General features: G+C 38.0%; 1 protein-coding gene across 1 annotated transcript; it reads right to left on the bottom strand.

Moving 5' to 3' along the window:
* Positions 1–878: 878 nt before the first annotated feature.
* Positions 879–11,603, bottom strand: LOC108748577 (formin-J-like). The gene is made up of 6 exons (XM_018486821.1): positions 10,860–11,603; positions 5,853–6,002; positions 5,676–5,766; positions 5,451–5,554; positions 4,938–5,326; positions 879–4,681 (listed from the first exon to the last, which is right to left on the bottom strand). Exons 1-6 carry the CDS (start codon positions 10,867–10,869, stop codon positions 1,271–1,273), a joined length of 4,155 nt encoding a protein of 1,384 aa, XP_018342323.1. The 5' UTR covers positions 10,870–11,603; the 3' UTR covers positions 879–1,270.
* Between the last annotated feature and the right edge of the window lie 837 nt (positions 11,604–12,440).

The raw sequence follows: 12,440 nt of genomic DNA, 5'->3' as shown, positions 1-12,440 counted from the left end.
CAGTATCGGACAGATACTGAGCCAGTTGTTTTATCAGGATTTTTTATCAACTTTAATTGTAAATGTTAAAAACATTGCCTTAAAAGATAAATTCATTTGCTGATAAACTATTTCACAGGGAATGGAAAATTGCTTTTTAAAAGTAACAAGTTACATTACTAATTATCGATTTTTAAACTTAACTCGTTATAGTTACCGTTACTTGAGAAAGTAACTTTACATTATTTTTTCGTTACTTTTTAAAAATCGACGACCATCTGTCACAGTGAAGGGCTTTCTAATCTCAAGCACTATGAGTGGCTTATGTCCAATCAAACCGTATCTAATCGCAAAGTAACAATAAAAGTAATTATGAAATTCGTTCCCGTTATCAAAAAATATAATTACGTTACCGTCACAGTTACCAAAAAAAAAAGTAACGCAGTTACCAGTAAAGTTATCAAAAAGTAACTGTAAGTTCGTTACAAGTAACAAGTTAGTTCTATTCCCTGCAATTTCAATATTAATCAGTTAAATCACTGAAAGATTTTTTTTTTAGTATATATATATATATGTGTGTGTGTGTGTGTGTGTGTGTGTGTGTGTGTGTGTGTGTCAGCGAAGAAAATTTTCAAGTTAAAAAAAATAATTAATGCATTCTTTTTTCTGGAATGTTACAAGTTTTCGAACTAGTAATGTACTATATGTATATAGTCTGTATGTATAGATTACTTTATGTAGATTATTTATATGTAGATCAGTATATGTAAAAGATTTATTCTTAAAAATTTTGAAAAAATAATATTCTCGATCTATTGTTTTTTACACTATATATTTTATGTATTCTATAATATACGTATATAATATTCGTATAACGAAATAGTTATTTTCGTCTGTAAAAGTCTTTTCTCATATGAATTGTAGTAACTGTACACATTTCAATTAAAAATAATTTTATGCATCTTCCGATTTGTATGACAGTGTCTTAGAATTTATCTGTACTCGGCAGGCCATATATTTTTCTCATCATTGTTTTCTGCATACAAGATAACTAGATAAAATTCAATGAAACTTCCAGCTTACAACAAGAAGTCTAATCAAGATAAAAAAAACTGAAAGTCAAAATTATAAATCCTAGATATTATGGAATTGTTCGAAATGAATTCTAATCAAAATAAAGCCCATTACACATAAAATGATAAGCCTAATATCATTTTTGCAATGTTTTATGAATCATACGATCGCTCGAAATTATCTTGAAAAATCTTTCAATCTCATGAAAGATGTATCATTACCGCTTCTTATTATTATCGTCATTTCTGATAATTTTCTGGTCAACTTTCTTTGTCTTGGATCCTTCGACAAATTCCTCGCTTTTTATCGTGGCATTCAAACTCTTGAGGAAGTTTCCCAAGTGTTCAGCGGCTACAGGATTCTTCGTCCAATCAGTTGAAGGAAAAACTGCCAGCAATTTTTTTTGCACAGAGGTCAATTGTTCCGCGATTTCATTCGCTTCCGATTTATTGGCAAACTTATTCTTGTTGTCAGCAATAGTCGAATCATCAACGGTATCTGGATTCACGGCTGATTCCGAAGCTTTAACCGTATCCGACGTGTGGGCATCCGTTGGCATTTCTCGATCCGTTAAGACTGAGCTCTTACTTGTTCCCGAATTCTCTATTGTGATCGAACTGGAATCCGGACTATCCGGCGATTTGCTGCACGTCACTTCGGAACTGGTACTCTTTTGTTTGTTATTATTCCCATTCGAATTGTTGTCGTTGATATCACCGTTCTTAGAGCTACCCTCATTTTTCGCGTTCATTATGCCATCATTGCCAGGAGGTGGTGATGGTGAAGCCGTTGATGATACGATATTAGGACTCGTTGCTTCGCGATGCTGTTGCACCAAATTATCATTAGTATTAATGATTTCATTTTTGGACTCGGAATTCGAATTCACATTCGAATTCCTGGTTGTCTCATTGGTGGCTTGATCATTATTTTTTGCACATTCACTCCGCGACAAAAACCTATTATTTGTGTTTTCAACATTCAAAGAGTATCTCTTTTGGATACGAGTTTCATCTGTAGATTCGAGAGCTTCATTGTTACGAAAAGGTAGAGGCTTGTTTGAATCAACAGTCGGAATTGTTCGATTAATGTTTGTGGATTTTTCAGTAGGTTGTTGCTTGTTGATGGGAACCGCTAAGGGTGCTACGGAAGATCTTGCGGGCTTAATAGGTGCACACTGAGCGGCCAGGTGACTTTTTCCTGATATACCACTAATATTGAAATTAATATTGTCATTTCCAATCGCAGACATTACTCCACTTCCTGCAATAGGTCGCAATTTCAACCGTGCTGTATCCATTTGAAATTGCTGAAGATTTGGCGCCTGATGAAGAGCGTAAAGACTCGGCAGACTCGGGAAGACAGACGAAAGATCTGAGTTTGATCGATTGAGGCTACTGAAAGACGGCGCATAGACAGGTGTACGCGATGACGATGGCGATAGCGGGCAATCATTGACGCGATGAGCGGCAGGTGTCAAAGAGCCTGGCGGCGCTCGGTAATATTTGTGACCACTCATCAGCGTCACCACTTGACCTTGATCGGAGATACCTCCTGGTTGCATGTTATCTCTACTTATCATAACTTTATTAGTCTTATTAAGTTTTGTCCCCGGCTGTGGAATTCTCAGAGGATGTATGTCCATCTTTTTATTGCCTCCACTCAAATCCAGAATATCCTTGAACGATTCATATTCTCTTTTTCGTTTGACAGCAGATGATATCATACGTTGTTGATTTGCTACCTCTCCACAATCGGTCATCATCATAGTCATCGTCTGTTTTACCGCCGCCGCCGCCGCCACCGTTGTTGTTGTCGCCGTCACTGCTGTTGTTGATTTAACTTTCGGCGAAGTAGTTGGCATTCTAATCTGTCCAGTCTTTAGAGCTTTCAACACGCGTGGATCGACCGAACAGTCGTTCAACGTGATGCTGGGATTTACTTTGCCCATCGCGACCTTCCGATTATTATCACTGGAATCGTTGGATTCGACGAATTGTCCAGAAATTCCCGGAGATTTGGGTGAAGTTAGTGTTATGCTCAAACTTGCTGGAATATTCAAACCATAGCCGTCCACTAGTAGGTCTCTAGTATCATTCGAAAGCAATGGACCAGTCGATGCTTTCGTGTTATTCACATTGGATATACGGCTCGATCCGACATCTTGATTTCCTATCACATTGATCGTTCTATTTATAGGAACTATATGTTCCGTGGAAGAAGTATACTTGTTAATAACAGAATTACATTGGGAAACGTTTTGTTTCTTGTTAGTTTCCTGTTTCTGTATTAGTTGCGGTGCTTTTCGACGCTTCAAGTCAGCAATCGGTACACCCGGAGGACACTTCCTCTTGACCGCTCCAGCTGGAACAATTGATGGATCGCTGGGGAAGGTGTATACGTCTGTTTTGGCGATATGATTACCGCTCGCGATATTCGTGCTGTTTGAACTCGTTCCTGAATTACACGCGCGTTCATCAATGACACGTTTCGCAATCATATTTGTCATAGTAGTGCTATTATTCGCATTCGAGCCGGTGTTTTCAATATCATTTTTTTTCTTCTTGATTTCGTCAGAGTCTTTCTTTTTAAAAGATTCTTCCATCTTCGATATTCGTTTTTCAATGTTGATTGCAACACTAATATCTCGAGAGAGAGGTTTGCTATCGTCCGGCATTGATGGTTCTCTAGCGGTCAATTGAAAACCTTGTAGGAACTGCTTCTTGTCCTGTTGTTCCGCCGGTTTTTTCAATACAGTTTTCGGCATGGTAACATTGGTAATAGAAGAAGTTTTCTCGGACGTCGGAGATCGATCCATGAAAGTTACTTTACGTCGTTGCTTTTCCTGTTTACCTGGCAGTATCGGACTCGTTGGGGTAAGTTTGTCCTTATCTTGCTCTTGTTGGGGCATTGCGCTCGATGACTGCGGCGTATCTTTCTCCGTTTGGGCGCAACGCAATAGAATATTGCTAATGACTCTTGGTTTTTTCGCACTACTATTCTGCGGTGGCGAACACTGCTTCAACGTTATCTTTACACCGTTAGAATTCACAACACTGAACTCAGGATTCGTAGGACTCTTGACATCCGTAGCAGAGGCCGAATTTTTAAGCACCTCGTATCTTCCGTCTGAATTCTTCAGTATCTTAATTGGACTTTTTATCTGCTTATTTGAATCGTTGTTTATCGAAGGGGACGTGTTCGTCCCTGATAAAGGAGATGCATTCGTCGTTGTGGTCGTCACCGTACTCGTGACGTTTATTGTTGTTAACGTCGGCGACGTTACGGACACGGCAGTTATCGTCATTTTATTTTCTTCGTCTTTCTCTTTGTTCAGCTTGACTGTTGTTTGCTTATGATCCACGGATGAGATTATCTTGTCATTAGCAGTCTTGTTCAAATCTTTTACTGACACTGTCTCAACACTGCCACTCGTAGATTTAATCTCTAATCTAGAAGTTTCTAAATGATTAACGGAATTCCTCTCTGAATTACTGTCGTTCTGCTGCTCAATCGGTGGCAAACACTCTCGAGCTCCAAGTCCCGGAGTCGATGGTCTTTGATGCAACGGTGCTTCGAGTCTTTGTTCCTCTTGTGCCACTCGATAAAAAAACCTCATCGGTGCAATCTATATGAAAGACAATTTAAATAATAGTAAAATTCTTTTATATAACTGATACAGAATATGTGAATAAGGCAGTGTAATTATAACAGATACTACAAGAATATAATCTAGCCTCATATATAATCACTTAATCTTAATCTAATCCCACATATACTCTAGTCTAGTTGTTGTTTCATTGACCAAGTTTATATATCTGCTATATTCTATTTCGCAAAAATCGAAAAGCTAGATTTTGAAGAAACTAAGTAATAATACAAACCCTTTTCCACGCATAAATATAAGCAACGTCCATAAGAGTCCAGTTTTCGGGAAGTGTCGCGCGTCGATGGCAAATCTCGATGGTATATCTCGTTACATCAACGCTGTACTTCATTGCTATAAATTTCTTCAGGTGTGCAACAGTTACTAGAGCCGGACATTGCAGATATCTTCTATTGTTAACAATATTATCATTGTAATTACTGTTATTATTGTTAGTATTATTTGAATTGTTCAAGTGATTTGTATCCATGTCGTTGGTACTCAATATAGTCAGTGGATCTGCTCCAGGTGGTAGGTACTCCAAGCTCAAACTCACTACATCCTCTGGATTAAATATTAAACGTCCGCTTACATCCTCGCCGCGTTGCTCCGGCGTTGCCAAGTTTGCTAATTGTTTGAAAATTAGTTTAATCAACATATATTGTTTAAGATTTAATGTTAGAATATTATTGTATTGATATACGGATATACAGTCTAGGCGTAAACTTAGAACGACCAAAAAAAAAATTACCATGTTCGGAATGCTTCTTGTAAAATTCTCTCCTTTTTAACATTTCCCTATGGTATAACCCGGGCACCAATTTATATACAATATCTTGTAACGCTTTGTCAGCTCTGTAAAGAGATTGCGATCTTAAACACTCTCCAGAAATAATAATCTGATCGTTTATTATCATTACAAAAATTCGAATAGATGGAGTAAATCTTTGTATAAATTATCAAAAAATTATCATACTTGAAATTTGGCTTCGCCTTGTTGATCGCATGTTTGCACAATGGACAATGCGCTGCAGTACTGAGATACTTCAAGATGCAGCTTTTACAAACTGAATAACAAACATAGAATATATTAATAGTATCAATCCAATAAATAAATCTAAGCGCGCGCTACTTAAATTTCGATTTTACTTACAGCAATGTAAACACTCCCCCACGGTTGTGGCATCTATAAGATAACCTCGACATAATAGGCATATTAGATGTGGATTGATATCACGCAAGAGTGTCCTTTTGCCTATACTCGCCATGTTTTCGTGTGCAAATAAATCGCAAAGCACAAAGTCTGTAAAGAAAAATGCAATCATTATCAAATCTTGTTAATTCAGTACTTAAATATTAGAATGTTCAATTAGCTATAATTATTTGGAATTATTCTAATATGTAAGCAGTAGTGTATCTTGATATTTAATTGCACAATTATCGTATCATTTTTTTACAAAGTGTCTTAGATACATATGTTTATAATAATTTTTTTCATTTAATTATTTTTCCTAATTTACTATAAAATTTTAGTTGTTACCTTTTATGAACATTGTATATATTATTTCTATGTTAAAAGAAAGTAATATAATAGAGTTAATAAAAATATAACTGCAAAGCTCCAATTTGTTCATTTGTCATAATTATACGAGTATGTAAAAAAAGGTCAAATATTAAATAAGCACAAAACTATATAGGTATAGATGAAAATTATACAATGATTTCTTGAACGATATCGATAAAGTACACTTCAATCGAAAAATACGAAAAACCTAATCTCTCGTGATATTTTCATAATATTTTCAAAATATTTTAAATTTCCCAATGTAGCTGTATTCGCAATTTAAGTTTTGATACAGAAGTGCCAACGATCTATCATTATGTCTAGATGAATTTTCCACAAGTTTCTCAGGTAGCTATCTGATTGTCCCGTTGTTGCCCGCCAGTTCACCCTAAAGTCCGCTCAAGCTCGTCCATGTATATGTATACGGATACGCGTTCCCTATTCCCGTCTCTGTTTAGAATCGTCCTTTCCATTTTTCCGCTTACCCACCGGCGCGGTTAAACCGCCAAACGTCCCTTGCAACGTGATATACATTTGCGTGTGTGCATGTCCGTCGAATATACCTGACGGTATTGATCGAATATCGTGGTATTTTGCGGCTCGACGATAAGCTCGACTCACCTATCGCATAACATTCGTTAGATACGTGAAAAATTTCGAATCTTACAATTTTTCTTGCCCTTTTCCCTCTTTTAACAGCATACACAAGCATGCAAGTTCCATATCGTTGAATTAATAAACATCACGCGTATCGTTATTAATGCGAATACGTGTGTCGCCAAAGAGAACAGATTCCGCCATTTACATTGAAACGCATCTTTTTGTCATAGCGTCCATTATTCAATACGAGCTCCATCTTTTTCCCTATTTCCATTAAAAAAAAAAAAAAAAAAACGGGAATAATCTAAGAAAATTGAAAGAAATCGAAAAATTGGAACAAGAAGAACGCAAGACGGTTTGTAGAATGCATTCGCAGATAATATTATAATTCTATTTACGTAATCAAAGCGTGCACATGATTTACGCAACTGGAAGTCAAGTATTGTGTAAACAATACTGTAATTGTAAGGAAAAGGCATAAAAGATTTTTGGGAACCTTTAGGGAACTCGAATTACTGCGCTCCTGAAACACGTCTCGAGTATACATATATCGCGTTTTGCGATGTCTAGTACTATGTCTATTTATATCGAACTGCTCCAAGAGAAGAGGAGCGAAATTCTCACCACGACGAACGCGGGAACACGAAAACGTGGCGCGGGCTCCGAAACTGAACGAAGAATACATATATTCCAAATAATATCTCACATTCAAATATTAATAATGTCATAATAAATGATATGTACATTACATGATAATATAAACGCGCATTCTCTCTTTCGCCTACTATACTTTTAGTTTTAGTAGACTGATCTACCGAGTCTTGTAGACAGTAAAAGTACAAGCAATTGTTTTTACAAATTAATTGTATAGATATGTTATTAAAACCGAGAAGTACACAGTTTAAAGATTTAAAAAAATCTCTTGTACCTTTTACTCATCGCCATCTTATTCATTATAATTTTAATTTCTTCGATATTGATATTATATTTAGAATCTTCTAATCAAGTCTGATAATATGTGACACTGATAAATATTACATTTTATATAATTTGTATTTGGGAAATGATTGCAATTGAACTCAAGCGACGAAGTACAGTAACGAAATTCTCGATTGATGTCATCGAATGCTCCATCATGTAAAAAACTACTCGTATATAGCAAAAAGTAAAAAAGTCTCGGTAAAAGTACCATTTCAAAATTCGCTGCGTCCACATAACGCAATGCGAAGGGAATCACTGATATGTACAAAAAGACACACGTGCTTCAAAAATTAGCACGTGCTGCGAGCAACTTCGTGTCAACTCCGCGTGTGCGACGCAGCGCACCGCACAAAAAAAAATGAGCGCAAAAGCGAACGTTGAAGGCGGCCTTTGTGTTGCGGGTTCTCGGAGCATTGGCTATTGCTCAAAGCATCGATGCACTTTTTTTTTTCTATCTGTCGCGTGACACTGCCTTAATCCGAGATGTGTGAATTTCGTCGACGCGATAAGCTACGATTTCCTCTTTATTTCTTGAGATTTTTCATATCAGAATCTTGTCGGAATAAGCATTTCATGTTTCATATTTTCAACGAGATACTTATGCTAACGTTCGTTACGTAACAATGCATGTATTCTTAATTTACGGTTAAGAAAAACAATGAGATTCATGAAAATAATATTATTATTGCTTTGACAAATGCAAGAAAATGTGTCAAACATGAACGCTTGACAAACTTAAGCGATCAGTTTTAATTCTCATGATAAAAGAAATGAATGATCCAAGCCGAGCAGCATCGCCTCAGCATTTATAAATTTATATGTAAGTAGCTCTATATAACACTTGCGAAAAGTACGGAGCATGCGATGATCTTAAAACCAGGCCAAACTATCATTCGCAATTGTCTAGCGACAAATGCCTGTTCTACAATAGGATTGAAAATTATAAGCCTAAAAATTGCTCAATCGATCAATCACAGTTAGAATATACAGAAAAACAATCGCCAATGATTGGTTAATTTCTTACGGATTACGATCTTATTAAAATAATTACTATCGATATTTTGGAATATCGTATTGTTATTCTTTTTGATATTCGATATTTGCATCGAAACTTTTAATTTCTGTAGCATATCGGATTTGGAATGTAGATATCAATTAATTCGATACAAAGGTTGTATTTCCACAATTCAACCACATAAACGTAACAAGGATCGGGGACAATTTATAACATCGCGATCAACGCCATTACGAATAAAATTAAAAGAAATTTTATCTTTCACATTATCTTTGTTAGTTGATAATTATATAGTATGTATAAAATAACAAATGTATGTACTATATAAAATGTATAAATGCATAATTTTTTATTCTCATCAATCTCTCTTTCCATTCTCATTTGCGTATGTATAAAAATTTACTAAAATATTTATAATTTTATTGATAAAAATTAATGAATTTACCTAGTGATTTTGTTTTTATTTTTCTTTAAAATTGAAAGTTTTTGCTCTGCACGTCTTTATATAATAAAACAAAAAATGCAAAAGAAGTAACAATATTCCCGAATATCAAATTATTTCCAATCAATATATTGCCGTAAGATTGCGTATTTCGATTCATATTGATACAAAATATCAATAGTCTATGCTTTTCTGTACATCCCTAGGTTAAAGAGATCAGAGGCCACATAAAACGAGCGAGCGACTTTTGGTTTTTTCAAGTTAAGCGAAAAGATAAGAAAGCTTTTCTGTTTAATACCAATTTGCGATTATGAACGAAAGATCGAATATGAATCGAACTTTAACTTTGCCGTGGCAAGAACGAATAGATCCAATCATCTATCTATGATGAATGTCATGAGTTTTGTTTGTACTGATTGTGAGATATGCATGATTCATACAATGTATAGTTGTAATTAAATAAGTTATTTGTCGATAATGAGAAAATTGTCTTTTTGTACTGTTACAAATATGTTTAATGTTCTTTTCCAAAGTCTCTTAAGATTTTCGATAGAATTAAGAATTCCGCAATGGAATTAGCATTTGTGATAATTTCATTTTTGTAAATATTATATTTAAAGATTCAATAATTTCTCTGTAAGCGTTTTATAATTCTTAAGCTTGATACTAATTATAAATAATTTTAAAAGGCTTCCTGAAAACACACACACACTTTATTTTTGAAAATATAAATCTTTATGAAACTTTTAAAGCTACACTGTAGATACTTTGCTATTCGAATCATAAGCAACAAACTATTGAAACATTTTCATAGGAAAATAATTAATACTATGTTTTCTCGAAATAAAAAATTAGCTTTTATTTTACTTTATTCAGTTATTGGTATACAATTTATAAATAGATAGAATAAAGGATAAGATCCTAAGCAAAGATTGTAAAACCTGTACTTTATTAGATCTTAATTAATTCACTATTTTACTCACATTCATAGAATAATAAAAAAAGCAACGAAATATACTTGCTGAATGCGTTTAGTTTTAGGAATGGCTGTTATCGAGCATATATTTCTATGAAATTATAAAATTCATCTCAACATTTCGTGATCGACGGCCAGCAGTTAATAATGCATCTCACCAGTGATGCTTATTCCAGCGTTTGTGCAGACGAGTGAATCTTGTGTGATTCTGTCGAGGACGAGGCAATGCGGAATGAGAAAACGCATAAATGCAAGTACGTGTGCTGGAAAGAGAAGTAGAAGAGTAGAAGAGAAGCTGTATGTGTGGAAAAAAAGATACAGAGCCAAGAAGGAGAATATGTGGGATATGAGAGAAAACAAACGAAGAGAACATCATCCCATTTGTCCGTTCGTCCGTCCGTCCATTCGTCCCGACCCGTTGCTCCATCTCCCGGTACATAAAACAAACACAAATTCTCTCTGTATGCAAGTATGCACCGTCAACCGGCGCGGCGGTGGCGGCGGCGGCGGCGGCGCGACGACGTATCGTGCATGTGTACGAGTGTGGTGTACTTGGTGTGCGTATCGATACATTGTACTTACGTGCAAACATGCGAGCTTACGGAGCGGTCGGAGCGGTCAGCGGAGGCAAGGAGGAATGAGCTAGGTGCTCCCAGCAGTCCTAGCACGCGAATCGCGATTCAGAAGCACGCACCACGCTTCTCACACCGATGTCGACAACACTACGATATACGTAGTACGTACGTACGGAACGTTCTACAGTCGACGTTGGTGTTGGTGTTGACGTTGATGTTGGCGTTGGCGTCGGCGTTAGCGTCGGCGTCGGAGCCGTCGAAGAAACGACGTTTCCTCCCCCCCGTCCCCTCCCCTGCCCCCTGCTCACGGACCTGCCAATCTCTCTTTGTGCAGGGTGGCTAGCCTATGACGTCGCGTGGAACGGCGTAATCTCGCCATTCGTCGTGCGCGTCATTGCCGAACCGATCAACCGCGATCTAGACGATATCTCATGCTCGTACTGATTTGCGCCTCGTCACGAGGCGACTATCTCGGAGAAATCGAATGACTCGAAAAGATGCTGCCAGCTAGCGTGGAGTATGTAGCTCCAAGTAGTTCTTCGACAACAACGAGGATGGACGAGGAACGGAGGAAATTCCGACGAGCAGCAGTGAACAGAGCGGTCACAAAGTACGGGTGCCGATGAGCAGCGCCGCGCGGCGCGTTTGCGAACTAACGATTGCTGCAGGCACGGTTCTCGATGCAGGACGACGAGAACCACACGAGTAAAGAGAGAATGCGCAACAGTACGTTCCACCGACGACGTCTCATACCGAACTAAATAGGAGAGTAGAGCGGGAGATGCCCTTTCCTCCCCTCTCGGGTTTTCTCTCCCGTCCTTCCGACCCTTCTGATCCGCTCTCCCCCTACTCTTCCGCTCGCGCTCTCGCTGCGGCTGCCGACTGCCGGCTGCCGGCTCCCTCCATCATCATCCATCTCTCTTTTCTGTCCTTCGCGACTGTTCTGGACTGTTCGCGACCAGCTCTACTACCTCTGCCGGTTCGTTCGTTTAGCTCGTCTCTCCTCGCCGCGTCGTATATACTCGCTCTCGTTTCCCCTTCATTTTTCTCCCACCACTTCCAGCTGTTCCTCCTCGCTCTTCAGCCCCCCCCCCTCTCTCTCTCTCTCTCTGACCGGATAGTATCTTGTACTCGCACAGCGACATAGAATTGCCCCTCTCACGGCTCAGCGGCACCGAGTTTCCTTTCCGCGCTGGTCGTTACCAGCTGGGGGTTACACGACTACCAGCTCCCCCTTCGTTCTCTTGTTCCCGTGCGCCTCATCCCTCTGCCGCACAGTCCCCTCCTAGTTTCGCCAACTCTCTTTTCCTCTTCCCCGAACTCCTTGTCTCTCCCTTTCTTCTTTTTATCTTTGCTTTCCCTTTCTTCCCTGTATAGCGTTTCTCTACCTTTTTCTCTTCATAGAAGCTTCTCTCAACCTCTCTCCCTGAACTCCCTCTCGATCATCCTTTATCTCGCAACTCTAGCCATTTTTCTCTCTATTTCTCTCCCTATTTTCTTTCCTTTACATCGGATGCCCTTTGCGTCCATCTCTCTCTCTCTCTCTCTCTCTCTCTCTCTCTCTCTCTCTCTCTCCCCCCCTCCTCCC

This window comes from Trachymyrmex septentrionalis, unplaced genomic scaffold, assembly GCF_001594115.1.
Source record: "Trachymyrmex septentrionalis isolate Tsep2-gDNA-1 unplaced genomic scaffold, Tsep1.0 scaffold232, whole genome shotgun sequence".
Taxonomy (NCBI): domain Eukaryota; kingdom Metazoa; phylum Arthropoda; class Insecta; order Hymenoptera; family Formicidae; genus Trachymyrmex; species Trachymyrmex septentrionalis.
Note: the sequence above shows the minus strand (reverse complement) of the source record. Positions and strands in the feature narration are given on the sequence as shown.